This window comes from Streptopelia decaocto (genome assembly GCF_964273445.1).
Source record: "Streptopelia decaocto genome assembly, chromosome: 2".
In the NCBI taxonomy this organism is placed as follows: Eukaryota; Metazoa; Chordata; class Aves; order Columbiformes; family Columbidae; genus Streptopelia; species Streptopelia decaocto.
The window spans coordinates 144,297,247-144,324,093 of NC_138655.1; the positions used below are offsets into that span (position 1 = coordinate 144,297,247).

At 51.5% G+C, this 26,847-nt stretch overlaps 1 protein-coding gene across 3 annotated transcripts; it reads left to right on the top strand.

The window, feature by feature from the left end:
• Window positions 1-677: 677 nt before the first annotated feature.
• On the top strand, window positions 678-17,579 carry BMI1 (BMI1 proto-oncogene, polycomb ring finger). 3 transcript variants are annotated; one of them, XM_082046210.1, is made up of 14 exons: window positions 678-872; window positions 1,795-1,906; window positions 2,011-2,074; window positions 2,172-2,206; window positions 2,832-2,891; window positions 11,322-11,455; window positions 11,874-11,970; window positions 12,669-12,724; window positions 12,846-12,896; window positions 13,152-13,260; window positions 13,351-13,396; window positions 13,942-14,040; window positions 14,494-14,574; window positions 14,660-17,405. In XM_082046210.1, the coding sequence occupies exons 1-14, from the start codon at window positions 740-742 to the stop codon at window positions 14,987-14,989; spliced, it is 1,407 nt and encodes a 468-aa protein (XP_081902336.1). In that variant the 5' UTR covers window positions 678-739; the 3' UTR covers window positions 14,990-17,405. The 3 variants fall into 3 exon arrangements, with proteins under 3 accessions (XP_081902336.1, XP_081902335.1, XP_081902334.1); XM_082046209.1 differs by lacking the exons at window positions 678-872; window positions 1,795-1,906; window positions 2,011-2,074; window positions 2,172-2,206; window positions 2,832-2,891 and adding an exon at window positions 4,904-5,234 and having other exon boundaries at window positions 14,660-17,579; XM_082046208.1 differs by lacking the exons at window positions 678-872; window positions 1,795-1,906; window positions 2,011-2,074; window positions 2,172-2,206; window positions 2,832-2,891 and adding an exon at window positions 5,894-6,325 and having other exon boundaries at window positions 14,660-17,579.
• Window positions 17,580-26,847: the final 9,268 nt, after the last annotated feature.

Genomic DNA, 26,847 nt, shown 5'->3' on the forward strand with positions numbered 1-26,847 from the left:
TTGCATACTTCAGCTCCAAAGGTTGTATATATCATAACTTGTGTGTCATCGTAAGGCCTTTACCTATGTTTTATTAGATCAGTCCTAATTTGGTCCGCCATTTCATTGTTTACTTGCAAAATATTAAGATTTTTTGAGGACTATGGCAATGTTTCAAAATGTTAAAAAAAAAGGTAATGCAATAGGTTAACACCTCACGTTAGGAATTTATGAGTTTAGCTTAGAGATGTTTTAGACATAATTTGTACATCTTTACTAAATCACTAGTGAAGGTTGTGTTGTCTGTCACTATTTAATGTATGTCAAAGTGTGCAATGCCGTTACCAAAATGCTACGTCAATCTTTGTGACAGAATTTTTATTCTAAGCCCGCATTTCAGACATTGAAAAAAGAAGAAGAAGGTGGTTTGCTACAAGCACCGAACGGGATGCAGGCAGTAAACTCTCGCTGCGCCAGGCGCCGCATCCCTCCCCACATTCGCCCAGAAACAGCATCGCCTGCCACTTCACACCCCCAGGACAGCGGGGCGATGCGTCCCCCCGCCCGTGCGCAAGATGCGCGTGGGCAGGACCGCGCCGGGGGGCGGGGCGGGGGGCGGGGCCGCGCTCCGCGGCCGCGCAGCTCCTCGCGCAGCTCCCCCCGCCGCTCCCCGCCCCGCGGGCGGCCCCGCCCCGCCCCGCCGCGCCGATCAGCTGCGCGCGCGTCACGTGGGCGCGTGTCGAAGGTCACGGCGCCCACAATGGAGCTGTCGCCGTACGCGCAGGGCGGGTGGCGGCTGCTGGGCGACCCCCGCCGCTTCCCCTGCCGCCCGTACGCCGCGCTGCTCCGCGCCGCCTTCCGCAGCCTCCTGGAGCACCCGCATGCCGGGCTGGGTGAGGCGCGGGGGAGGGGAGGGCGGTGCGGGCCGTGCTGCTCCGCGGAGCGCGCAAGCGAGCGCCGTGCGCTTGCTTCCAGCGTCGCCACGCGCGTGTCCGCATGTATATACACGCGTGTCCGTGCTGCAGTGGCCGGCGTCCACACACACAGGGTGGCTCCGACCCGTGGACGGCTCCCGGGTCCCGCTGCGCGGGGTGTCATCTCTACCGCGCGCCGCTCCATTAAAGCTTTAGCGGTCGGAAATGGGGAGCGGGGGAGGCGCGGGACGGGGTCCCCCGCGCGTTCGTGTCCCCGCGGCAGGGCAAGGAGCCGGTTCTCCTCGGCCGCTCCACTGCGATCGTGTTGTTGTTTTTTTTTTCGCGCGTGGACGCGTCCTACGGCAACCCCGGCGTGAAGCTGTACGGCCCTCTAATTAACTTTGTGGTATTAATGACACTGCCGCCGCCTCCGGGCGCGGAGAGAGCCGCCGGTGCCGGCCGGGCAGTCCCGGTCCCCCGCCTGGCCGGGGGCTCCGGCTCCGCTTCTCGCCTTTGGGGACAGGCTGCTGGGAAGCGCGGACGGGGCTTGGAGAGGAAATTGAGGTTTTCCTTTTTTTTTTTTTTCTTTTTATTTTTTTCTTTTTCTTTTTCTTTTTTTTTTTTTTTTTTGTCCCGATGGGAAGGCGGTGGAGAGGCGGCGGGGCGTGCGGTGCCGGGCAACCCCGCCTGGTACGGCTTGCAGCAGCCAGGGCTTCAGCCCCTCTCCTCCTCCTCCTCACACCTTGCCTGCTTGCCTCGTCCTTTCCCTCTCAAACACCAAATGTGTTTCATTTTGAAGTTTTTGTGGGAAAGGCACTGTTTAGAGGGCGAGCAGCAGCTCTTGGCACCGTGTGCTGGGATTTGGCAAATAAGTGTGTCATCAGTAATTCATTTATTTTAGACGATCCAGACCTGAAAGATATTGACCCTACGGTATTAAAACATTGCCATGCTGCGGCTGCAACGTGTATTCTGGAGGCAGGAAAGCAGAAAGCCGACATATCAGCTATAAGGTACTAATACTTCGAAGCTACCCCATTTCTCTAGCGGCTGTTACTTTCAACTGTGCTGCTGAGTTGATGTTGACAGAAACCTAATAAATTCTTTTTCCCTGTAGCACGTGTCTAGAAGACTGTAAACTGGATAAAGAGAGAATAGAACAATTTTGCACCGAATATCAGGTTTTAAAACCAATTTTAACATACTTCTGTTTTCTTTTCTCATATGAATTTACTGAACCTAGCTTTTTTTTCTTTTTCTTTTTTTTTTTTCCTTCAGAAAAACAAGGATGCATTGGAAATCCTGTTGGGAAGGTAGGTCAATCAGTCAGCACAGATATGTAGTTTCAATTACAGCTACTTTGAATCTGTCCTGGAAAACACCTATGCATACTTTAGGTCATTAAAGAAATATTGTTCCATTAAAAAAAAAAAAAGTACATTTTTAACAAACTTTAGAAAATAGCTGTTGAAACTTTTCTTCCTCCTTCCAGAACTCTGCTTTTAATAAACTTTTTGAACTTGTCAAGAAGCATTGCAAGGAGCGTGTAAAAGTTCCTTATTGATGGACACTTTAGAAAATGATGTTTTCTTTTAGTGCAGGGAACTTGTAACTGTTGTGTCTTTCAGCATAGGCAGATCTCCTCTCCATATAACTGATGTGTCTTGGCGCTTGGAATATCAGATCAAGGTAATTTTAACACATCAAGGTGTTCTCTTTAGTCTGTTTCGGTGCTGAGACTTGACTTTTTCTATGTTCTTTGTTTTTAATTTAGAGCAATCAACTTCATAAAACTTACCAGCCTTCCTACTTGGTGACCTTAAATGTAGAGGTACTGTACTCCCAGCACCCTCAGAGGAAAAAATGCAATTTCACAATATTTTTTTAAATAAAATAGGCATTGTTGTTTGGGGTTTTTTTGTTTTTTTTTTTTTCCAGAACAGTGATTCAGGATCACACCCAGATGTTAGTTTTAGTTGCACGATGGAACAATTACAGGTACCTTTTTCCTTCATCAGTGTTTCTATGCTGGGATCCAGTTGTGGATGTAAATGTTTTTAACAACTTGTCAATTAAAATGAAATAAAATATTACTATTATACAAAAAAAAAAAAAAAAAAAAGCAAGACTGGGAGGGTAGGGGAGAAACTTCTTCAAAAATTATCCAAGTGGTTTTCCTGTCTTCTCAAATAAAGTTGCAAAGTAACTGATTTTAGTTGCTTGGGGAGTGTTTTACAGAAGTGCATAAATATTTTGTGTTTTCATAACTGTAAAATATATATAGACGTGTGGAAATAGATCATTTTTCTGAAGCTCTGATTTTCTATGCTTTAGAGAAATGATTAAAGAAGCTGGTTCAATGATTTAAACGTGTCATGATTAAAAATAAAGAACGAACTGAAGACTCTTCAGTGGTGTTAGTGACATGTAAGAAATGTACTGAAACAAACATTGATCTTTGTTTAGCGATTTAAATGTGTAACTGAACAATAGAGGTATTGTAGTGCTTGGAAGTGACCAAACTGTGGAGGATTGGGAAGAGGGGCTGGGGGGAAGAAAAAAAGCAAGATATTAACACTTCAGGTTTTCAACTCGCCTTTTTAATGTGTGTCACAAAAGTTGCCCTTTTCATTCTAATGAGCGTTTTAAATGTTTGCTGACTTAGTTAAATCTGACGTACTTTGGCTGGAGAATGGTTCTAATATGAAATTGCACTCAAAATATTTTCAGTGTTTAGAAAGGTATACAGTGCTTTGTTGGCCATTGTAACAATACCAATAAAATCTACGTGTTAAGAATAGTGATCTATTTTAGTAGATAATATATGTTAAAAGGTGTTTTTCTTCACTTCCTACTTTTCTTACTATGTTGTAAAATGGGAAGCTCTTTAATTACTTTGCTGGCATTGTTCATCAATTGCAAAATTTCTTTGTGGTATAAGGTGCCAGTTTCCCCTGTCTCTCTGCATACAAAAAATATTATGTGCCTTTAGCTGACCTTTACAAAATGTGTTTATTCTAAGACAGTATTTCATCTCTTAGGATTTAGTTGGAAAACTGAAAGATGCTGCAAAAAGTCTAGAGAGAGCGACGCAGTTGTGATTGAAGGTGTCAGCCTGCTGAGCTGAAGGACTCTCATTCTTGAGTGTCTTCTAAATGACAAATGTCTTTCATTTCTTGATGCAAATATTTTTTAAGTCCTTGGATGCGAATTAAGTGAAATAACTGATTTTTATGACCGCACTTGGTATTTCTTGCTCGTGTCTTTTTTTTTAATGAACTTCTTAAAATATTTGCCTAACTGTAATGTCTTCCAAGCTTTCCTTCTGTTTTATTTTGTGTATTTTTAGTATTGTCACTGATTATTTTTCTTTGGGATCTAATAAAGTTTATTCGCTCCTGTTCTGCAATTTCTATGGGTGAATTAGCTGTACCTAAAAGTGAGATGCTGAATTTTAGATCAGCTCGATTAGGCAAAAATCCCTTCCTCTGGTGCCGCGGCTACGGCGCGTTTGCTAAATTGCCCACCGCGCTTTGTTGTTTCCCTCCAACTGATCTTACATCTTCTGTAAGAGTAAAGGTCGGTCCCCGGCGCGGGAGGCAAGGAGGACTTCAATGGCATTTTATGGAGCCGGGAGTCCGCGGGGCTGAGTGGAGCCTGATGTCGGCTCCGGCTCGACGGCGTCTCCCCACTCGCGGTGCCGCTCCGCGCCCGGCAGCGGGGCCGCTTCTCTCCCGTTCCACCAGGGCCGCCCCGGCTCCGGTGGCCGCCGCGGAGCCCGCCCGCACCTGCCGGCGGGGGACAGCGGCCCTGCGGTGGAAGCGCGCCGGCGGACGGGCCCTCGCCGCGGCGCCCGGCGCGGAGCGGCGTTCTTCCCTCCCCGCTCGTCCGCGCGCGGGCTGCGGGCGGCGTCTTCTTCTCGGCGGCGACGAGCGCCCGCGAGGGTTTCCCCGCTTCCCTCCTTCCGACTGCGGTGACAGCGCCCGGCAGGTCTCGTCCCCCTCGCGGGGCGGGGGACACCGCGGGTGTCCGTGACTCCCGCTCCCGCCGCCGCTCGGGGGCCGCCGCTCCGGGCGGGAAAGCGTCGGCGCAGCCCCCGAGGGGACGTGTCGCCCCGGCGCCCGCGGCGCCGCGCAGCCCCGAGCGGGACGAGGGGCGCGTGTTGCGGCCGCGTGCGGGCGGAGGGCAGCGAGCACGAGGTGGCAGGGGCGCGAGGCCGCAGCGTGGTCCCCCGCGGGGTTCGCTTCGTGGCGGGACGGGGCGGCCGCGGGTGGGAGCGCGCAACAAGTGCGCGGACGGAGGCGAGGACTGCGAGGGACGGTCGGCGTGTGGGGCCGGCGGGTATGCGAATGGGGGGGGTTGCGCTGTGGGGAGGGTGGACGGGCAGCGCCGAGCAGGGCGGGGGACGCACGTCGCGGGGTGGTCGGAGGCGGGCGGGGGGAAGGCAGGCGTTGTTCGGGACGGGGGCCGGGCGGGGGTGCGCGGAGGGGAGTCGGGGCGGCGAGGGCGCAGGCGGAAAGTGGGGAACGGAGGGGCTGAACGGGAGCGGCGGCGCGGGCAGAGGGAGGGGAGGAGGGATCGGGCTCCTGCGGGCGGGAGCCGCGGAGCGGGGCCGGGGGTCGGGGCGAGCGGGCGGCGCGGCGAGGAAAAGGAGGCATCGGCGGCGCGCGGGCGAGCGCGTGCAGAGCCGGGGGGAGGGGAGGGAGAGAAAGAGGGGAGGGGGCGGCGGGCGGGGGAGGGGAGCGGGGGGGAGGCGGAGAGGGAGGAGGCGGCCGGGTTGCGGGATTGGGTCACGGGGAGGCTGCCGGGCCCCGGCGGCAGCGCCGCTAATTCCCAGGCCGCCCTTAAGGAATGAGGCGCCCCACGTGACGCTGGCGGGGCGGGCGAACTCCGAGCCATTTTGGGGACGGTGTCAGTTTCCACTGTGTGCCTTCAGCGTTGCATTCTTCCCTCCTCCGCCCTCCTCCCGCCCGCCCGCCCGCCCTCCTTCCCTCCCCGGGTCCCCGCCACCAACTATGAAATAACAACAACAATAATACTCGTAATAATAATAATAATAAAAAAGGAACGCGAGCGAGGCCGCGAGGCGGAGCGGGGGGCACAGGGAGAGACAATGGGCTGGTGGAGAGAGGACCCATCCGGACCGGGGAGACTTTGCGCTCCCAGCGCCTGAGCCGCCCGGGCGGCGAACTCGGAGGGAGAGCGAGGGAGCGAGAAGGGCCGGTGGACGAGAGGAGAAAACCCGGGTGTTTTGTAACTAAAATGAGCGGAGCGCAGCGGCGGCGGCGGCAATAAGCTTATTGCAATTGACAGCGTCTGCAGTTCATTTCAAGATGGCCGCTTGGCTCACATTCATTTTCTGCTGAACGACTTTTAACTTTCATTGTCTTTTTTGGCCGCTCCGATCATCGCCCACCGGCTCCGTTTTCCGGGTACGTATGAAGCGAGGTGTCGCCCTACCAAGGGCGGGGGGCGAAGGGGGCTCGGCGGCGGTTTTCGGCTGGTTTGGGGGCTGCAAAGGGGAGCCTAGGTGTCCCCCGAGCTCTCCGTATGGGAAAAGCGCTGACAGGCTGCTCCAGCCACACACACGCACATATAGACACGCAGCAGCAGCCTGTGCACTCGCTCGCGTTACGCACCCACATTTGCAAATTTTAGTTCCTTTCTTTCTCTAGACGCCCCCTAAAACCTTTTTGTGCACATGGCCCCCGAGGAGAATATTTATATTTCCAGACCCTGCTGCCAACCCGGCCTGAGCGCCCTTTGTTTAAAGGCAGATTTTGATTAAACAGGGACGTTCGTGAAATCTGGAGCTGCCTGGGTCAAGTGATTTCAGCTCTCCCCGAAAGAAATGTGTCTGGGGGAGGTTAAAATGTCAGATAGCGCACCCATTTTATAGAGATAGAGCCAGTGGGGGGTAGCGATCCTCCTGGAGGGGTTGTTAGGCGTCGGGGCACCCAGCAGAAAATGTTATTAACTTAAGTTGGACAAGTACTTGTGTGAAATTGGATGGGTGGTAAGATGGCGGTTCCCAGTTGTTTCCAATGCCTCCTCTTACATTTCTGGTCTAAATGCTGAAGTTCGGGGCTTTGTGCCTGCTGGGAGAGGAAGGGGGTTGCCAGCACCGACAAATAACTTTTTTGGGGGGTAAAGATAGCGTTCTGGCTGCGATCTTGGGGAGCTGTGGCGTGCGGTTTGCTGCAGTCTTTGGAGCAAAGGTGATGTGTCTGTGGGACGCAGGGCGGTTATTTAATTTATTTTCTCTGGGTTTTTTTTTTTTTTTTTCCTCTTTTCTCCCGAGCCCGGGAAGAGTAAATTTACATTAATTCCTTTGTCAGATCTTAAAGATGTCACGAGTGGGCTCCTCGTGCTGCTGATGGACAGCACTGAAAAGTTGCTGGTGTATGTTTTTGTGGTTGTGTGGCCTTGGCAATATACAATGCGGGGTATTTCTCTGTGTTTACTGTAAATGTTTGCAAATAATCAGGTAAAAATAAGCAGAAAAATGGCATTTCTGTAGAAGTGAGATAGTCACCCTTCAGCCTCTATAAACTTTTATTCACTCCTCCAGTCTCCAGAAAAGTTGAGAAAAACCTGGGTGCATGTGCCCATTAGAAAGCCTGGCGTTTAAAAGATTTTTTTGCGTCGTCTGTAGTGGTCAGAGCAATTTATTTTATGGGACGGTCTCAAGGACCAGGGACATTCTGGAAATACAGTCCAGTAAAACTCCTTTGAGTGACTCTATAGTGCGTCCTGGATACTGAGACAGACTTGTGTTGCAGTTTGCCAGGGACACGGAGGCTTGACCTACCTGGTCACTTAGGTAGTACAAAATTAACATTTTAGGGGATTTTTGAAAGTAGCCGGATCGTGTACTTTATCTCGTTCCAGGGAGGCGATTTAAGGGATTGGGGTCCTTTTGCACTCTGTTGCCAATATTCAGGTCTTTCCTCGCTGCAGCGAGCTGGGCAGAGATATTTGAGCTCCGTGTGCCCTCTCGGAAAGAAGCCCCGTCCCTCCTTTAAAACATATGTGACCATTTTTAAGCGAAAGGGTAATAACAGGCTGGATAGTAAAAGTGGCTCTGACTGATAATGGGTGAAGATGTAGAATGACGGCTTCTTTATTCCTGATGAGAGAGTTTTCTGAGAGGAGATGGGTGCAAAGTACACAAACCTACCCGAGCGATGCTTCTATTTTTTATGTGTGTATTTTCTGTTGGAGACCTGTCGAGCAAGGTTTGATAGATCATTGCCTTTATAGATTTTTAATAATGTGGCTGATTCTTGGGAGATTACACTTCTGTTTTTCTTCATTTTGACATCACCTGTTTAAGGCCTCTAAATAATCAGTCGGCTGGCATTGTTTACTTCTAGAGAGTATTATCTTCGTATATTTTGCGTTTGGTTATTCTGTGTGTCAATGTGTAAATATATATTGTCCTGGTTAAGAGCCTGTTGGTATTGCCTGTGTGAAGTGTTGGTATTCGCTGTGCTATCAGTACGAGCAGGAAAAAAAAATCTGAAATAGTTTCCCTCGTACCAAAATATCAAGCTCAGGCTGCTGAAGTAAAGTGTGCTGCGTTCGTGTTAGGTACTCGCAGGCACAGACACGCGTGTGCGTGTGCCTGTCCGGGTGTTTTTTGGGGGAGAAGTTAGGCGCCAGGCTCAGCTCGCTGGAGAAAACAACTGATTTCAAAGATAGCTCATAGAACGTTGAAAATGTGCTAACTTTGGGCAATAAATAATCCGCGTTTAGGGGTTGCTTCGACAAAACAGGTTTCACGGTTGAATTTAATCCCCCTCCATTTAGGAAGGGGCTACGCCTGCGTGAAATAAACGCGTTAATGTCTTGAAAGGTTTGTCCCAGTCTGGCAGGGCTGGGAAGGAATTCTCGGTCAGCCGACTTGCCTGACCTCGGTCACTGCTGGGTTTTTTGGTTCAGATTTTTATGAATTATAAGGTAGTGACTTGAACAAATAAAACACAGAACCGTGAAGGCAGCCTGCCCATGTTTAAGTACCTAAAGGGACCCCAGAGTCGCCGGCTTCAGGGCACTGGACTCTTCAGAGAGGAGTGCACAAGCCCGGGCTCCGCTTTTTCTGGGAAAAGCAAACCCTCGGTATCAGTTTAAAAGTAAGAAGCGGAAGATCAGGGACCCTGGAAGCGACATTTAAACCATAGTACAATGCAGCGGGGGTCTTGCTTTCTCGCACGGGGGTAGGAACAGATTTTGGGACCTGATCTGGCTTGATGCTTCTTGCACTTTGCTTTTCTGTGTGGTGCTTGGCTGCGGTTTGATGCTGGGGGGGGGGGTTGGTTATCTGCTGCTCACTCGAGGGTTCTCCTGCAGCAGCAAGAGAGGTTTCCTGGCTGGGGTCGTTCGCTGGCGCTGTGCACACTTCTTGGGCAATATTGTACCCCTGTCCTGGCCAGTTTGGCCGAAATGCAAAACTTTTAGAAAGCTTGGTGTGTTGGCTTTTTTTTTTTTTTTTTTTTTTTTTCCCGCTGCTCTAACATCGAAGTTTGCGAGTGACTGGAGAGAACCTCGTGTCTTGAGGCTTCTGCAGCTCGCACGGTGCTGCAGCGAGAGGAGGCTCGCAAGCTCTGCCTCGGCAAGAGTGGGGACCAAGGGCAGGAGCTGGTGTGCTGGGAGCACTGACATGGGGAAATGGGTAGCTTGCATTGGAGTAACGTTGTTACATTACATTTTTCAGGATCTGGTTGGCATAAAGTAATTTAGTCTGCATTTGACGTGGCTGACAGGTTTTTCTCCTGGTGTCATTTCCCCCTTACCTCTTATTCCCTCTCATTTTAAATAGCATGTGTGCATCTAACATTGGTGCTAGTGCATCCGATGGGACTTTATAGGTTTCAGACTGTGAAAATGACATTTGTTTTTCACTCTTGTCGCCGCATTGTGTTGACAAGGTGTTGATTTAGCTTTAGGAATGATCTGGTCACATGGTCCTTCGCATATTGTCACTAATGTACCGTTCAAAGTCGGTTTGGGCTTTTTCCTCCCCTTCGGCAGGCTTTATTACTGAAAAGGGTTTAAGGATCCCGAGACTTTTTTCTCCCGTCCAGGCACCTTACTCTGGTGTTGCAAATCTCTTTCCACCTCTTGAAAAACTTTGCACCGCGCTCGCTTCGTCCGCGGGAGGCTTTTCAAACGAGAGTCAAAAGAGGGTGGGAAGGAAAGAAAGAGAAAAAGAGGAGGGGAGAAAGGAAGGATGGAGAGAAAGGAGGAAAGAGGAGAAGGGGGGAGAGGGGATGCCGGCGGCGCGGAGCGGGAGCCGGGGCTCGGCACCCCGCCGGCGGTGTGGGGGGCTCGGTCCCCGGGAGCGCGGCTCGGCGGAGGGAGTGAGCGGAGGGGGAGAGGAGCGATCTCAGACCAGCTCCTCGCACCGAGTCGACGTGGAGAGAGGCCCCTGAGAGGATCCGAAATGGCCGAGGCTCGGGAGGAGCCTCTGACGCTCGGCTCCGCCGGGCTGAGACCCCAAAGCCTGGCTCAGCCCCGCGCCCGGAGCCGCCCCCGCCGCCCGGGCTGCCCCGCACCGCGCCCCGGCAACCCTGCGGGCTGCGGCACCCCGACCCCGCCCGGGCCGCCCCCCCCTCTTCCCGCCCTACCCCTCCCCGCTTTTCTCCTCCCCTCGCAAGCGGCTCCCAGACCCCCACGGGCTCCTCCACCCCTCCGCCAGCCCCCGGGCCCCGAGTCCCACCCCCTGGCCCGGCTCGGCTCGGCCCGGCCCCCGGCCGCCCCCCCGCCCGGCTCTCGTGTGTTCCCAGCGGTGGCAGGATGCCAAGTGTAAGTGTAAGTTGCTATAGCAACCCCCTCGGAGAGCGGAGCAGATCCGGATCGGCACCGAGCAGCAGCGGCAGCCGCCCGGACCCCCCTGGCGGGCCGGCCCCGCCGCCCTGGTGCCCGGCCCCGCTCCGAGGTGCGTGTCCCCCCCCGTCCCTCCCCCCGCCGCCCCTCCCCGCTCTCCGGAAATGCCAAGGCAGCCGCACCGGGAGGCGCTGGTTCCCCTTTGTGCTGCTCGCCAGCAGCCCGGTGCCTGGCCGTCCCCCCCCGGAGCTCCCCAACGCATCGCCGCCGAGCCGCCCGGGGAGCCCGAGCCGCCCGCTGCCCCGCCGCGCCGCAGGGAGAGTCCGTGCCCGCCGGGGAGCGGCGCGGTGGGTGCCGCGGAGCGACCGCGCCTCCGCGGGGCTGCGCCCGGGGCGGTGCGGGCCGCCCCTCCAGCCCCGGGACCGGCCCTCGCCCGCCACCCGGCCCCGCGCCGCCGCCTTCCGCGCTTTATCTTCCCCTGCGCCGGGGGATGCGACTGCACGGGGGAAGGGGACGCGCTAGATCTCGGCACCTGGGACGCCGCCGCCGCGCTCGTCCCCGCTGATCGGTCCTGTGTGGGTGTGTGTGTGTGTCTTTCAGAGCCGCCCCTCGCCACGCCAAAATGCACCGAACAACCAGAATCAAAATAACCGAGCTAAACCCCCATCTCATGTGCGTGCTCTGCGGCGGGTACTTCATTGATGCAACAACCATCATAGAGTGCCTCCACTCCTGTAAGTATTGTCGGGCTCTCCGCGACCTTCCCCCGCCGCTTCCCACCTTTCCCGACATCCCGGGAACACACACACAAAACACCCCTCCCCAGGCGCAAATCCCCGAGGTGCTCGGCACCGCTGTCCCTCCGCTGTCCCTCCGCCTCCCCGACGGGCTGGGAAATAGGTGCCCCGGCTGCGGTGCAGTTTTTCTGGCGATTGCCCTGCGGTCTTTGTTAAAGTAATAATATATGTACTCTAAGCGTCTCCTTTTCATGGTAATTGCAGCTTATTTGGGTATTTGTTTAGCTTAAGCAGCGCGATGCTGACAATGGACGATTTGCTGTAGCTTGCATAGTTTAGAAAATCGCACCTCTATCTATGCATATCTGACGGTCACCTACAACCATCACTAAAAGATTTCGTGTTTGACTTACAGTCTGTAAGACCTGTATCGTGCGTTACTTGGAGACCAGCAAGTATTGTCCTATCTGTGATGTCCAAGTTCACAAAACTCGGCCGCTTTTGAATATAAGGTAGGAGAAAGAAGCAATGCGCGCCCTCCATCTCCTATTTTACTTTATATGGGGAGACCAGCAGTAGTCGTGTAGATGTTATCTCTTCATCTGTGATTTAAATGTGAAAGGACTTGTCAGTTTACAAGCTAACTCATGTGTGTGCTCTGTCTTTGGAGTTTTGTCATTGATTGAAATTGAAGATTTCTCTGGATGTGAGACAGAAAGTTTTTGTTGGTCTTTTTTTTTGCATATGACAAGCTTTGATGCTGCCTCTTCCCTTTCTCCCATTCTCATGTACCATCCCGACAGTTTTTACCTCCACTTTCTGTTTCTCCCAGACATGCTTTACTCCAGCCATAGCTTCTAATGATGAAAACTCTTGCTGAAACTTTCCAGGCTAAAAGGCAAAAACCTTCAAAACATGTCTCTCCTTTCAGAAATTTTTTTTTTTGGTCTCTCTGTTTTCTGGGGCTTCCTTCGGTCCGAGAGAATTATTTTTGAGTTGTAGTGGCACAGATGAGTTTTGGTTTATAGCAGTATTTAAGAGCAGTGGTAGTTTGATTACATGGTCTTGTAAGTTAACTTTTTATGACTAGCCTCCCACTTTGTAGAAGATGCCGCATTGTTGTGAAAGATTATAAATGAGGAGCTGCCACTTAGATTAAAATACTGCTTCATCAGCTTAATTTTATGTTTTGGGGTTGTTCTTTTTTCAGGTCAGATAAAACTCTCCAAGATATTGTATACAAGCTAGTACCAGGCCTTTTCAAAAGTAAGTAGTTAAATTGGGTTTTTCTTAAGAACAGAAAAGCAAAACCAGAGCTGCTGTGCTGTATCAATGCCAGGAGTTACAGAGTACATACTAAAAGAAAAATATGTGCTTTTCCATCTAGATGAAATGAAAAGAAGAAGGGATTTTTATGCTGCTCATCCGTCGGCTGATGGTAAAAGATTCTCGTTCGCAACTTTAACAAATGTAGTATTGACCTAGATGCTTTGCTGTTTAACTTACAAGTTATGTATTACCATGACAGAATTTAAGAATTAAATTTAGCATGGTAAAAGTTTATTGTTTTAACAGTTAGGTAGCTTTAATTCATAATCTTACTATGGAGATTGTTTTTTTCTTGTTACTGAGAATTGCCGTTCTTCCTGATTTGAATTTCAAAATGTAAATTATTGTGGAAATTTCTGCGCAGCTGCCAATGGCTCTAATGAAGACAGGGGAGAAGTGGCTGACGAAGACAAAAGAATTATAACAGACGACGAGATAATAAGCTTATCCATTGAATTCTTTGACCAGAATAGGCAAGTTCCAGAATGGCAATATTTTATGTTTACCTGACCAATAGCAGCTGTATTTATTATTTGTCGTAATTGTTTCATTTCTTCTCACAGACTGGAACGAAAAGGAAATAAGGAGAAAGAAAAATCAAAGGAAGAGGTAAATAACTTTCCCTTACTCTAGAGGAAACATAACACACATGAACATCTTTGGGGCAGATTTGTAGCTGAAAAAAAATATATAGGTGTGTGCGTCTAGAACAAAAGAAGCACACCTCTTATAATGGCGCAAAATACAGAAGAGGTCAAATATCTTCATACAGCTGTATATGTAAACAATTATTTAAATAAAAATTACCTGCAGTGTTACTTTTAAAGTGGAATCTGATTTTTTTGGTCAGATTCTGCAATAAATTATTTATTAATTTAAAAAATCAATATGTATTACATAAATATTCTAAAAAGGGTTTTACTATGATATAAAAATCTTGATGTATAAAATCAGTTGCATTTTTATTACTTATTCTAGAACTGTAATTTACCACTTGTTTCTGTTGTTCCCTATAAAGCAGCAGAAATTTATATATTATAATTAATCATTTAATAAAGTGCATTAAAAAAAAAAAACATAAATTGTTAGAGTTCCACTTCAGTGGGAGTAATTGCTTGTTCTCTGTAGACTGATTTTCTTTACTATTCCATCAGGTGAATGACAAAAGATATTTACGCTGCCCAGCAGCAATGACAGTGATGCATCTAAGAAAGTTCCTGCGAAGTAAAATGGATATACCTAACACTTTCCAGGTACCTACAGGGAAACAGTGATTTTTTTTGTTTGTTTGGTTGTTTTTTTTTCTTTAAATCAGTCTTGCTATTTTAAGCCTGTTCATGCTGGTTAGCACTCATTTTCTCATTACAGCAAACTCCAGCAAATGATAACTACCAGGTATTTCTGGTGTGTACAATAAGTTGATGGGATTATGAATGTTATTTTTAAAAATATCTATCCACAGAGCTTGGTGGCACTCTGTAATTTTTTTAATGCTTTAAATATAGAGGTATCAAGAAAGATGCTCCTTAACATATTTAAATATATCTAATAGATATGAGAATTCCCTACTCCCTTCTACTTGTGGTATAGCATTTTTTTCAATTTTGTGTTATCTATGGCAGCGGGGTTACTTTCACCTCAGAGCAAACGTGTGTAGGGGTAAATGCCTGGATGGTCTTTAATGCAGTGATTCATATCTTGAACAGATCGATGTCATGTATGAAGAGGAACCTCTGAAGGACTACTACACCCTCATGGACATTGCCTACATCTATACCTGGAGGCGGGTGAGTATGGCTGGTGTGTCCCCCATGGGCGTGTGGGTCATGGCCCCAGGAGGGCACTTACTGGGGTCTCCCCTTTGCCTTGCAGAACGGGCCTCTCCCCCTGAAATACCGGGTCAGACCTACTTGCAAGAGGATGAAGATCAGTCACCAGAGGGAAGGCTTGAATAACAGCGGGGAGCTGGAAAGTGACTCTGGGAGCGACAAGGCGAGCAGCCCGGCAGGAGGCATCCCCTCCACCTCCTCCTGTTTGCCCAGCCCCAGCACGCCGGTCCAGTCTCCTCACCCCCAGTTCCCCCACATCTCCAGCACCATGAATGGCACCAGCAGCAGCCCCAGCAGTAACCATCAGTCCTCCTTTACCAACAGAGCGCGGAAAACATCGATAAATGGCTCCTCGGCCACTTCATCTGGTTGATGCGCCAACCAGGCTACCGCCCCTGCCCCTCCTTTATATAGATCTCTCCATGCCATTACAGCTTTATAGATGCTAATCCATGTGACTATCGTCCAAATTGCTTTCTTTTGTAGTGACACTGAACTTGGCTATAAAAGGCGGACTAGGTGACATTCAGGATGGACGTTAATGGAAACGCAAGATTGAAATGTAAATTGTTTTCAGAGGACTGGGAAGCAAACAAAAGTTACACCTTCACCTGTTCTGAGTGATGCGGAGTTGTTTCCGTTCCCACCATCTGGACCTGGGAGTCTGCAGAAATCAATACAAATCCTGGGAAGTAGTTTGTTAATCCAGACTAACTCCTCCATTGCATTCTCTTTGATTGTTATTGTTCTTATGCTGTTTTGTGAACCTGTAGAAAGCAAGTGCTTTTTCATCTTGAAATCCAACAAAATGGAAAGAATATGCATAGAATAATGCATATATGTAGCCATGTCACTGTGAATAACAATTTTTGCGTATTAGCCATTTTGATTCTTATGTTGCATCTTTTACTTCTCTGTTGCTGCGCAGAACCGATCAAAAGAAAAGTAAACTTCAGTTTTACAATCTGTATGCCTAAAAGCGGGTATTACCGTTTTATTTACTGACTTGTTTAAATGATTCGCTTTTGTAAGAATCAGATGGCATTATGCTTATTGTACAATGCCATATTGGTATATGACATAACAGGAAACAGTATTGTATGATATATTTATAAATACTATAAAGAAAATATTGTGTTTCATGCACTCATGATATGGTTGTTAAATTTCTAAACTGGTTCGACCCTTGCAGATGCCGCCTGTTTGAGCTTTGCTCATACTGCAAGAAACACTGCGTGTGAGAGCTACAGTATTGGGAAAGCACATTCAAGTCTCTGATAACCTGGAGGCAATTGGCAATCTTAAAAGGATTTTACTGGCTTTGTCTTTTTTTTTTCTGAGTGATATATTTTTACTTTACCAAATGTTGAAGTGATGCAGTGAAGAAAAAAAGAAAAAGGGACATGGAAGCCTATGATCTGTTTGATTACCTTTTTGTTATCTGGTGTGGTGGGACTGTGTTTTTAAAAGCACATGGAATCATTATAGAAGCCATAAACTTTTTGGTATAAATTTTAAGGAACCAGCAAGTTGCTGGATGAAGGCATTTTATCTAAATTTGTTTTAATATATATATGTGTATGGTACAGTACTAACTTCATTAAAGTTTAACAGGTACTTTAATATTTCCAATAAATTGTGGAGAATGCCTCCTCTTTAATGGCCTGCAAATAGGTGCATTTTATTAGAGGCTTCTAAGGGTATTATTTTTTCAGTAGAAGGAACTTTTCCACCATAAAGTATGAACAGCCCAGAACACTTTTCAGTTTGTGCTTTGCTTTGGTCGAACTTTGTGTGTTCATCACCCATCAGTTATACATTTGTGAGGGTGTTTATTCTATATGGATATTGTTTCATGTTTGTACGGGAAAACTGTAGTTAAACATTTCATTGTCTCCAGTCTGCAAAAGAAGCACAATTCTATTGCTTTGTCTTGCTTATAGTCATTAAATCATTACTTTTGCATATAAATTGCTGTTATTTGTCCTGCTTGTTTTTATAGACCAGGTGACTGCAAATCCTCCACAAGGTTATTGCTTATTGATGTATAATGTCTTGTTAAACAAGAGTTGATATTTTTTTCCTGTAGTAAACATGTACAGTTCAATTTCAACAGTTAAAACTTCAGTTTTATATACACGAATAACTTTCATTTATAGCTGATCAAATAAATAAATAAAAGGGATAATTCATTGAAAAATAGCAAATGACCTCTGTTGATAATGTGGTGTTGAAGGACAATCATTTGTTCCCATTGGAAGTCTTTCTGGGTGTACAAAAGATTTTAGTGAACATAAGAGTATAGTACTAAAATAACAAGAACAAAGCCTAGAAATCGCAATGATTTGGTTTGGTTGCCTACCTCGAAAACATTTCCTGTCTTTATTTGACCCCGAATTATTCTTGAAAATAAACAAATGGTGTATTCTTACATCCCGGTCAGCCACAGGTTTTACCTCTTGTCTGTTCCAACTTAGCCCCTGTTAAACTGCGCTGGCTGGGAAAGGAAGAACGTAAATTTTGTGATGGTGAGTGCCAGGTTCTGCCTGCGCAGCTCTGGATTGCTTTCTAAAGCCTCACTAGAAACAAACAGGTTTTAATGTATATACTCCATGCGACCGACTGCCTATCTTGACTCTATTCTCTCACCTATATGAGTTAATCACACCGTACTGGTTGAATTAATTCGCTCAAAGACCAGCCCTCAACCTGCAGCACAGTGATCAAATTGCGCTTATTTATACTGGAAGTAGCTGATAATGACAAAACTTAGCATCAAAATGGAACTACTTTCGGTGTTTGTAGAGTGCTTGTGAAGTATAAAGCAATGAAACAGGAGCTGAATAATTCCCTTCGAGGTTTATGAAGCCCTTACAACATTTTCGACATCTCCCGTCCGAAAAAGAACAAACGTTTTCAGTATCTCTCTCGCCGAGCTGCAGAAGCCACCGAGGATATTTGTCCTGCCATGTGAAACTTTTGTTTAGCTGCTGGGCAGATGGCACTGGGATGCGTATATATTGCTAAGCACAACTGGGAGGACGATCAAAGATAGTATCTTGGTCTTCTACTTGCGAAGCTGCTGTGTCAGCCTCCCCGGTTTCATGATATTTTTCCTGGCAGCTACAATAGCGAATGGGTTTCCTTGGAAATACACGGAAATTCTCCCTATTTGGAAAGAAATCTCAGCTCAGTATACGTAAGAAGAATCTTTTTATTATCCGACGTTGCATTTATGTAGATCGAGGGGTAAAGCCGAAGTCTGCTGCATTTCTCTGAGCGTGCTCAACAAGCAATCGGATCCAAAGTGGAGGCAGGGACGGTCTGTCCCCACTGGAAAATTATGTTTTTCTGTCCGTCCGACCAGATTTTCCGCCCTGTTTCAGCTGCCTGCAGCTCCAAGCAGCGCTTTTGTGCCCGGTCGGAGTGGGGAACAAGCGGTAACGATCCAGCCCCGACGAGAGCAAGGGAGAGGGAGCATGAAGAGCTCCACAAGCTTCTGGAGAAGACAAGCAGAAACAGGAAAAAAGAATGCAGAAATGTACAGAAAGAGAGAGAAGGAACATGACGAGCTCGCTGAGCCGAGCTACTTGTCCTCCAGCATTGCCCAAAACAACCTGCGCCGCCGCCTTTCAGCAGGCCAATGCCGGCGGCCGGCACCGCGAGGAACTCCCGAAAATCGGCCCCGTCCCGTGGGCAGGGGAGGGGAACGCAAGGCGGTTTTCGCCGCGGCGCCGCGGGCCCGGGGAGCACCGGAGCGAGCTCCGGGGAGCTCCACTCAAAGTCGGCGTCCTCCGATTCTCTGATAATGAAGGGGTACACTGAAACCCGAAGGCGGCGGCAAAGCCAGCGGCGGGCGTCCTTCCAGCTGAAGCAGCTCTTTTGGTCCTTTATCCCCCACTGCTGCCGAGGACGTACCGCCTGTCACTTCCCCCGCCGTACCGCTGCCCAAGGATTCTCTCGTTTCGCTGGGGATTTTCAAAGTGCTGCCAAAGCGAGACCTACCGGGGACGGTACCGGGGCGAAGTCTCCCCCTTTCCAACTCTGCCATCCCTGCGCCTCCTCTTCTTCTCCGCAGCCCCGGACCGCCCGTCCCTTCGCGCCGGTGGCACAGAGCTGTGCTCCTGCTGTCCAAACATCACTCCTGGACTGTTCATCTCTCACCACGCAGGAACTCCTGCAGTTCCGATCTTTGCCACCAAACCGGTTCACGAGGATCGAGCTGTCTCGCCGCGCCTGGCTCCGGTTTCCAGCCCCGGCGCGGGGCGGGCGGCGGCAGCGGCCCCCGCCGCCAGGAACCGCAGCGGGGGGCGGGTTGCTGCGTCCCCGGCGAGCACCTTGAGCCCTTCCAATTTTAATACGGTGAAATTCTGAAACAATGTTTACTCAGATAAGTGTTTCCTGTTTCCGCTGTTAATTTTTAACGTTCTTGCTTCTACTCTGGGTACTTGAAACGGATTTCCTTTATTTTACTATAAACAGTTTCTTTTTCATGTTTTCTGCCCGTCTCCTACTGAAAAAGTGCCTTGAGAAGAACCTGCTCTCCCATCCGAAGGGCTGCGGATCTCCGCTTTCCCGAGTTCAAAGTCATTGCGCTGCTCCGAGGGCTAAAAGCCACAGTTGCTTTGTGCTTTATTAATTCAAGAATTGGAAGAGAATTGTGGCAGCAAGGATTTCTTCCAGCTCCGGCTCCTTCACTCCTTTTCACCACGACTAACAGAGGATTCTCACCAGGATAACATGAAAACTGTTAAAGCCCGGTGGGGACCGGGGCGACTTTCGGTCTCACCATCATTGGGGATGGGACATTTATTTAACAGTGATGATGTGGGCTAAAAAAAAGAACAAAAAAATCAAAAAAACAAGCCGGTAACGGCTAAAGTACGAAGGACGGGTAATTTCCACGGCACACGGAGGTTTTCCCAGCAGGGAATGGGCACACAGAGGGACTTACATCCCCGGTCGCTGCCGCGGAGCCGCGAACGCGCCGGGCAGGGCAGCGGCGGAAAGGCCGCGAGCGGCACCGACTCGGGGCTGCGAGGGGCCCGAGGGCCTCTCGGCCGCCGGGGAGTGCCGTCGCCGCCCGCCCCGCGCCGCGGAAGGCCGGCGGGAAACCGCGGTACGACTGCGCTTCGCTCCGCGCCGCCTCCGCTGGCGGGGACGTGGCTCCTCGGCCGGCGCGGAAACGTGTCTCTCGGCCCCGCCGGTGCCACGGACGCGGCCTGGCCCCCGCCGGCTGCCCCTGCCGGCTGCCACCCCACCGGGCGGGCCGGGCCGGCTCCGCGCCCCCCGCCGCCCGGGCAGAGGCCATCTTGCGCCTGCGCAGCTCCCCGCCTCGCGCCCGCGGAACTTCGCCCACGCGCCGCCAGATTCGAACGGGGCGCGCGGGGACCCCCCGGGCGCCCCGCGCAGCCGCGCGCTGCCCGGCGCCCCGCGGAGCGCTGCCCGCTCGGCCTCCAGCGGCGGGGCGGCCGCGGCGGGATGCGGAGCTCGGCTTCGCCGCCGGGCCGGGCAGGGCCGGGCCGGGCCGGGGGGGACGCGGCCGGCAGGCAGCACCCGCGGCCGCAGCTCTCCTCCGCCGAGTCGATGCAGCGGCGGGTCCCGCACCGCCCTGCGCCCCCGCCTGCCCTTCCCCTCCGTCCTGCCCTAGGGTGCTCCAGCGGGCCCGGACGCTTGGGGATGTGCGTGCCGGGAAGGGGGCACTGGGACGCGGCTTTCCAGCATGCCCGGGACGGCTGCGGGGCGCCGTAGCCCCGTGTCCCTGTCCGCCCTGCCGCAGGGAGCCGGCCTCCCTCCGAGGCTGGCCGTCTCCAGACCTCCCCAGGGGACGGCAGAGCCCCGGTCCCTCTGACCTCCCCCAGAGAGAGGAGGGGGACGCGGCAGCCATTTGGTGCCTATATTTTCATGGTACGCAACTGAATATCGCACCTCGTCTAGAGAGACAAAGGACTGTATGCTCCCCATCCCCAGGGAAAGGCAGATGCTTTCCCCGCACCTCGCACCGATGCTCTCAACGGAGCGGAGGGAGATATTTCCCAGGGAGCGGCCGGGTGAGTCTCCCCGGTGGCAGGGAGGCACTTTTCCCGTAGCAGAAGCAGCCAACAGTCCTTCCCCGTCCGCGCCCGCCGCCGGGCTCCGCGCCGCCGGTGCCTCTCGCACGCCGCATCCTCGGTGGAGGAGGCCGAGGCCGGGAGGCGCCGCCCCGCATCCCGGGGCCTCCGCTGAGCGCGGACCTCCGGGGCATCTCTGTCAGTACTGGCATTTCCCACTCCTCCCTCTACATGTGCAAGGGATGCTCGAAAGATGCCTCCTTTACGAGGCATTTTCTGATCTGTGAGACGACATCGTGCCAAAGATCCCGCGGCTGTTGGAGGCCTCCGATCCTTAAAAAAAAAAAAAAAAAAGCCAAACCCAAACCCCAACAAAAAAAAAAAGCTCCACGCCAAAATAGCACTGCATACACGATCCCCAAAACTTTAAATGGGAAATACGAAACAAACAAACAAAAGCCCCACACAATGCAACAAACAACAACAAACCCTCCACAACACCAAACAAAACCAAAACCGAACAAAAAAATCCCCCAAACAAACCCAAAAAATTCAAAATGCAAGGCAAAAACGATGCTGCAAGGGAAGGTGTTGGCATGGCCATGGTGCAGGGATGCTGTGTGAATGACGCCCCTGAGGGGCAGCTGTCGCTGCGCGGGGTGCTGAGCCTGCGCATCCCCTCTGCGGATTCCTGGCTCCGGCAGCCCGTGGGCCGGACCTGGGCTGCTCGGGGCGCCGAACCGCAGCTCCTCCGGGCTATCGGGTGTTCCGGTGCAGCCGGTCGGGACATGTCCCATTCGGAGGGAGGGGAGTTTGATTTCCAGGATGAGTGGGCTAGTTGTGGAGGGCGAAGGGCTGCGGCTGGAGCCCCGGGGGACACCGCACTGATGCTCCCCGGGCTGGGGCGCTGCCCACGGGCAGGCGGACCGGCAAGGAGAGCCCCCGGGCACCGAGGAGCTGGCAGCAGCGGGGACAGGGGGGAACGAGACAGGCGCTCAGCACCGAGAGGGATGCCTACAAACCACGAGCTGCCATTTTGTCTCTTTTAAGTGGGTTGCCTTTCCCCTCTCCTGGAGCGCAGTGCACGGCGGTGGCAGCGGCGGCTGCCCTTGCCCTGTCCCTCCTCGGCCGCCCTCCGGGGAGGCAGCTCGGGGCTGCACGGAGGTCCCCTCGGGAAGGCGCCCACCAGCCCCAGCCTCTCCAGCCCTGGCGTTTTCCTTGCCACCTCCGCCCTAGGTGCTCGGGGTTTGCAGGCTGTTCAGCTGATTTGTTGCTAATAGCAACCACACGACAGCGATTTGCAGCCTTTTCTGCTGCTGGTGCCTCTCGTTACACCTTCTTCTGCGGACCGGGATATCGTCGTGTGGCTGCTGCGTGTCCCCACCCCTCTAACCACAGCAGACAGGGACAATGATGGGGCAGGAAGACGAGGCGGCCGCGGGGCGAGCGGTGGACTCCGCCGGGCGTCGCGCAGATTGGGTCCTTCTAGATCTGGAGCTAAATACTGGCCAGCCCCTCGCCACCGCAGCCGCGCAGGCTCCGCGTATTTCTCATTGTCTGGCAGCATTGTCGTGAGCTGCCAGCGCCCGCAATCCCACCGGCATGGGCGGGTGAAACGCTGCTGGGTTTACATATGTAGATGCGGACAGCGTTCAGCGCCAAACCGACACACACCCTCCCCCGAAGCAACAGACACAAAGGAAAACCTCGTTCCTTTCAAGTCCCCAGAATAAATTAAGCTCCGGCTTTCAGTTTTGGAACGTCCCGAAAATATTTGTCTCTTCTTTTTTTTTTTTTTTTTTTTCCCTTTTTTTTTTTTTTTAATGGCACTGCACAAGCGCTGACGGTTCCGCAGGAAACCAGAGGTGTAACCATATGCACGTGGTTAAAAGGGCTGAGCCCTACCAGCTGATATTTCCTGATCCCATCCCGCAAGTCAACCTGAGATGTTTTGCCCTTTCCCAGTTTTTTTATCCCTTAGAATTTTTATTCTGCCTTCAGCTAGTGCAACGGCGACGCACCAATCTCCACTGGCCAAATCTACACCGTTTACATGTTTACGGTTACAAATGTCTGCTCAAATGCTAGCGTCGTCCTCCTAGGAGAATAAAAAGGAGAAGTCCCCTTTCTAGTGTGTTTGAAGTGCCTCAACATTTCTGTCTTCGCCTCACAGAACTAGTTTACTCTACAGGAAAGTCTCACAAACTAAACTCACTACCAAAAATCCGGAGAGAGTACCCCAGAATATTGTGTGTTGCTGGAGACCCGAGTCAAAGCTCAGGGAAAAAGAGAGAGGTCTCTCCACTTCTACAGTCCCGCTGACAGTTTTTGCTAAAATTAGGTAATGGCAAAACCCAACTTAAATTAAAAAAAAAAATCAAGTATTCAAATATATTTCAGTAGAAGCTATACACAGAGATGGAGATCACTCACTCAGCACACTCTCTTCGAGACAGCACTTCAGTTCCCTACATCCCATTCACTCCCACTAACCTTTCCACGCTTAACCTCCCTTCTTTCAAAAGCTCAGCGTTTTCGACTCCGATCCGCGGGAGCGAGCGGAGCAGTTTGCGCGTTGCTCTTCCCACCAAACGCACTCAGTCGTGCACGCACGGGATTATAAATCTAATTTCTGTAACCCTGTAAATATCTGCTTAAAACTTTGAGCAATTTGCCAGGCGTGTGGCAAGCGGAGGAGAATCTCCAGAGGCAGATCGGGAGACCCAGCGCGGTGCCGAGGGGTGCGGGGGGCGGCCGGGGGCGGCCGCCCCCGCGGTGGTTCCAGCCCGGCTCTCTGCAGCCCCAGCGGGCTGTCCCGGTGGACACCGGTGGGTGCCACTAGGAAGTCGCCACACCAACACGCGGGAAGAGCTCACCTTGTGATGAGCGTCGTGCAGTTTCATGTCACAGAGAAGCAGACACAGCTTGTCCAGACGCGGCACCACGGAGCGGGAGTCGGGGGGGTCAGCGAGCCCGGCCCTGGACCCGACACTCAGCGCCCTTCCAGCCCGGGGACCTCCGGGGGTCCAGACTGCTCCCGTGCGGGGGCTGAGCCACCAGTTGCCTCGCACCCGAGGGGACGGGACTAAGCCGGGAAAGCCCGTGGGAAGCCCCCCCGGCACCCCTCACTCCTCCCAAAAAACTCCAGGAGCAACTTCGCCCTTCATCGGCTTTGGGAAAATAATGCTTTCCCGCCCCGTTACGGGCGTATTTCCGAGTGAATCAAAGGCTGAGATTTTAAAGAACACCCACTAGAAAGCGAATGAACGTTATTAATTTGGATATTTGTTGCCTGTTCCCTTGGTCTCCGCTTTATTTCTTTTAAGATGACGTCTACAGTAACGCAGTTGTTACTAACACCGCACGTCTAAGGATACAGGTTTCCCACTAATGAGCACCCCAGCAGCAGGCAATGAAGTCTCACAACTACGTCATTTCCATAAATGATTTTCCGTCTTCAGTACTTTTGCGAGAACTGGTGACATTTCCGCAGACCGTATTTGCATGGTGTTTATTCCTCGTTATTAATAATAACCATGTGAACAGACTCAGTATCAAGCAACGAAATATAACAGCAAGTTTTGGAGGTAGTCAGGGTGCGTTTTGTTGCCTAACTTATCCGAACATTAGACTTAATTAGACAGATGAATCAATGTATCTGTAATCGACACATCTGCTTTTTTTTTTTTTTTTTTTTTTTCCTCTGGAAGTAATTCATCACTGCTTGTTTATTTTTTTAATTTAACTTAAGAACAGAAATAAGTATACAGAAATGTGTTTAACAGCTGTTCCCTTCTCAAGTACACATGGTGATAATTTCCCAAAATATTTTCTGTGGCAAACGACCTTCTCACCAATCTGATTTAATTTGTCTCATTTATTTGTAAAGAACAACACATCGCCTGTTTTGTTTGTTTGCTTAAAGAGAGATTTTTTTCACATTAAATACTCCTGGAAATACGTGGCTCATTTTAGACCATCATATTGTTTACATTAGCCCACCTCTTTTCAGCCGAGCAAACCCAGAGATGATTTATTAATATTAGACTTCTTTCTTATACTTTTTCAAACTTTTAAAATGCGGCTGAAGTAACTTCAGCCTTTAAACTTTAGAGGTATGAGACAAAACTTTACAGTGTCAGTCATCTGATTTTGTACATTTAGAGCTTTGCAGAACAAAATACCAGCCTATGAAATCCTGAAGCCACTGTGCCTCAGAGGGTGGCTACGGAAAGGGGCATTTTTTAATTGAATGATTAGACTCCGATTTTCTGCTGTGGATCACAATTTCACTTGGAGCAGCCTGATCGATGGCAGAGCCAACTAGCAACTTCGTTCGCAAATATCCAGCGTCTTGGGAATCGCCCTCAAAAGATACTGGAGGAAATGTAGAGTCCATTTACATTCAAATCCTGATGACCCTGTTTTCATTTTGCACTCCCACCGTTCGCATTAGTTGCTGTAGAGACCTCCAACGCTGTGTTTACTCACAGATGCAACCATGCTGGCAATCGGTTATGAAGAGAATTATTCGTAAATAGTCCTTAGAGCCGGAGACACCAGGATGCAAAAAGTGGAAGGCACTCACCAGTTTACCTGCCAGAGTGATACGCTGTTGAAAAAAAATAAGAAAAAGTACTGTTACATGGCAGAGGAATAACTAGTATCTGTGCTTGGCAAAGCCGAGGGCTGCTGCCGGGCAGTTCCCCCAGTGTCCCTTCCTGGGCTCCCCACTACACGCAGAGAGCGGGAGCTGCCCCCCAGCCGCCGGCACCCGAGCGGTGCAGGCAGCTCCCGACGCTGCGCGGGTGGGTGCGCTCGGGTTCATCATCAACTCTGCGCGGCTGCATGGTGTGAGCAAAGCCTCCGCGTCCCGCGGCACGACCCGCGTGGCTCCTGGCAGAGGGGGTGGCTGTAGCCCGCGGAGTCGCCCGTAGGCGACCGCGCTGCCCACTCTACCGACAAGCCGCAGCGCTCCGCGGCCGTGGGTGGGCAGGGGCTCCGCGGTTCTGCGCGGAGCGAGTTTAATCCTCGTGCGGCGCTAAAAAACCCGGAGTGGGCCGTCGCGACGGTGTAAGGAAATAGCATAGATCCCCGAGGAGGAATCGCGGTGGCGGTGAAGAAAAAGAAAAAAAGGAAAAAATTAAAATCAAAGGACCTCCTTTCCCGAAGAATGAGGTTCCTGTGGGGGCAGCTCCAGGAGCGCTGCGGCTGCCCTTATTTTTCGTTTATCTTCCTTTTTATTTCTCCCCACCCAGGAAGCGAAGGGGGAGCAGGATCCGGGCAAGGCGACCCCGCAAGAGCTGCCGAGCGATGCGTGGGGCTCAGCCGGGACGGCGGGGCTCCCTGTCCCTGCCCACAGGGTCCTCGGCAAGTTGTGCAGCAGCGGAACGGGACGAGGCAGCTCTCCGACCGCGGCGAACGCAGCGCGGCCCGCGGAGCACCTGCCCGGGCCCGAGGGCCTGAGAAGTGACTCCCTGTGCGGGGCGGCGCGGGCAGACGGGTCCCCTTCGCCCGCCCAGGCGCCCCCGCCGCACTCCCAAATATCAGCGGAGGCCGGCAGATCCCGGCCCAGCCGCCCGCGGCCCCAGCGCCAGCCCCTGCGGTCGAGTCTGCGCCGCGCTGCGCGGTACACAGGGGGACAGCAGCGGCGGCCGGCGGGGACGAGCCACCTCTGTGGCCCGGGCAAGTCCCTGTGCTGGGCCCGGCACCGTCCCGCGGGCGCTGGCACCGCCGTCCTGCCCCGGCGCTCCGGAGGACGGCAGCTCTCGTATGGAGTTGAGTGAACACAGCTGCCTGCGTGGGTTCTGATGGAACTGCCTGTTCCTTTATACCCATTGATACATCTGCACGCCGCTATGTATGTATTTGTGGTATGTATGTGGTACAGAGGCGCGAAGTCCTCTCTCCGCAGACCTGTCGGTCCGTACGCCCCCGCGCATCTCTATAGGTGCCTATACCCACACCTGTACCTATACATATACCTATACATTTAACACAAGTGTGCAATATGCCGCCAGGCGGGCATAGCCCCCTGGCTGTGTCTCTCTCCGTCCCCGCACAGCCGCCACTGGCACACACCGCCGATCCCCTCCGGAGCGGCGCACAGCGGGCCCGGGCACTCCGCGGAGCACCCCGCGGCGGGCGGGCGCGCTGACGTCACGGGTGGCGTTGGCGGGGC

Bases quoted from the DNA above. Each gene is read 5' to 3' on its own strand.
- BMI1 (XM_082046210.1), top strand. From the start codon at position 740: ATGGAGCTGTCGCCGTACGCGCAGGGCGGGTGGCGGCTGCTGGGCGAC. The intron at 11,456-11,873 runs GTAAGTATTGTC...TTTGACTTACAG, and splicing joins CATAGAGTGCCTCCACTCCT to TCTGTAAGACCTGTATCGTG. The intron at 11,971-12,668 runs GTAGGAGAAAGA...TTCTTTTTTCAG, and splicing joins CGGCCGCTTTTGAATATAAG to GTCAGATAAAACTCTCCAAG.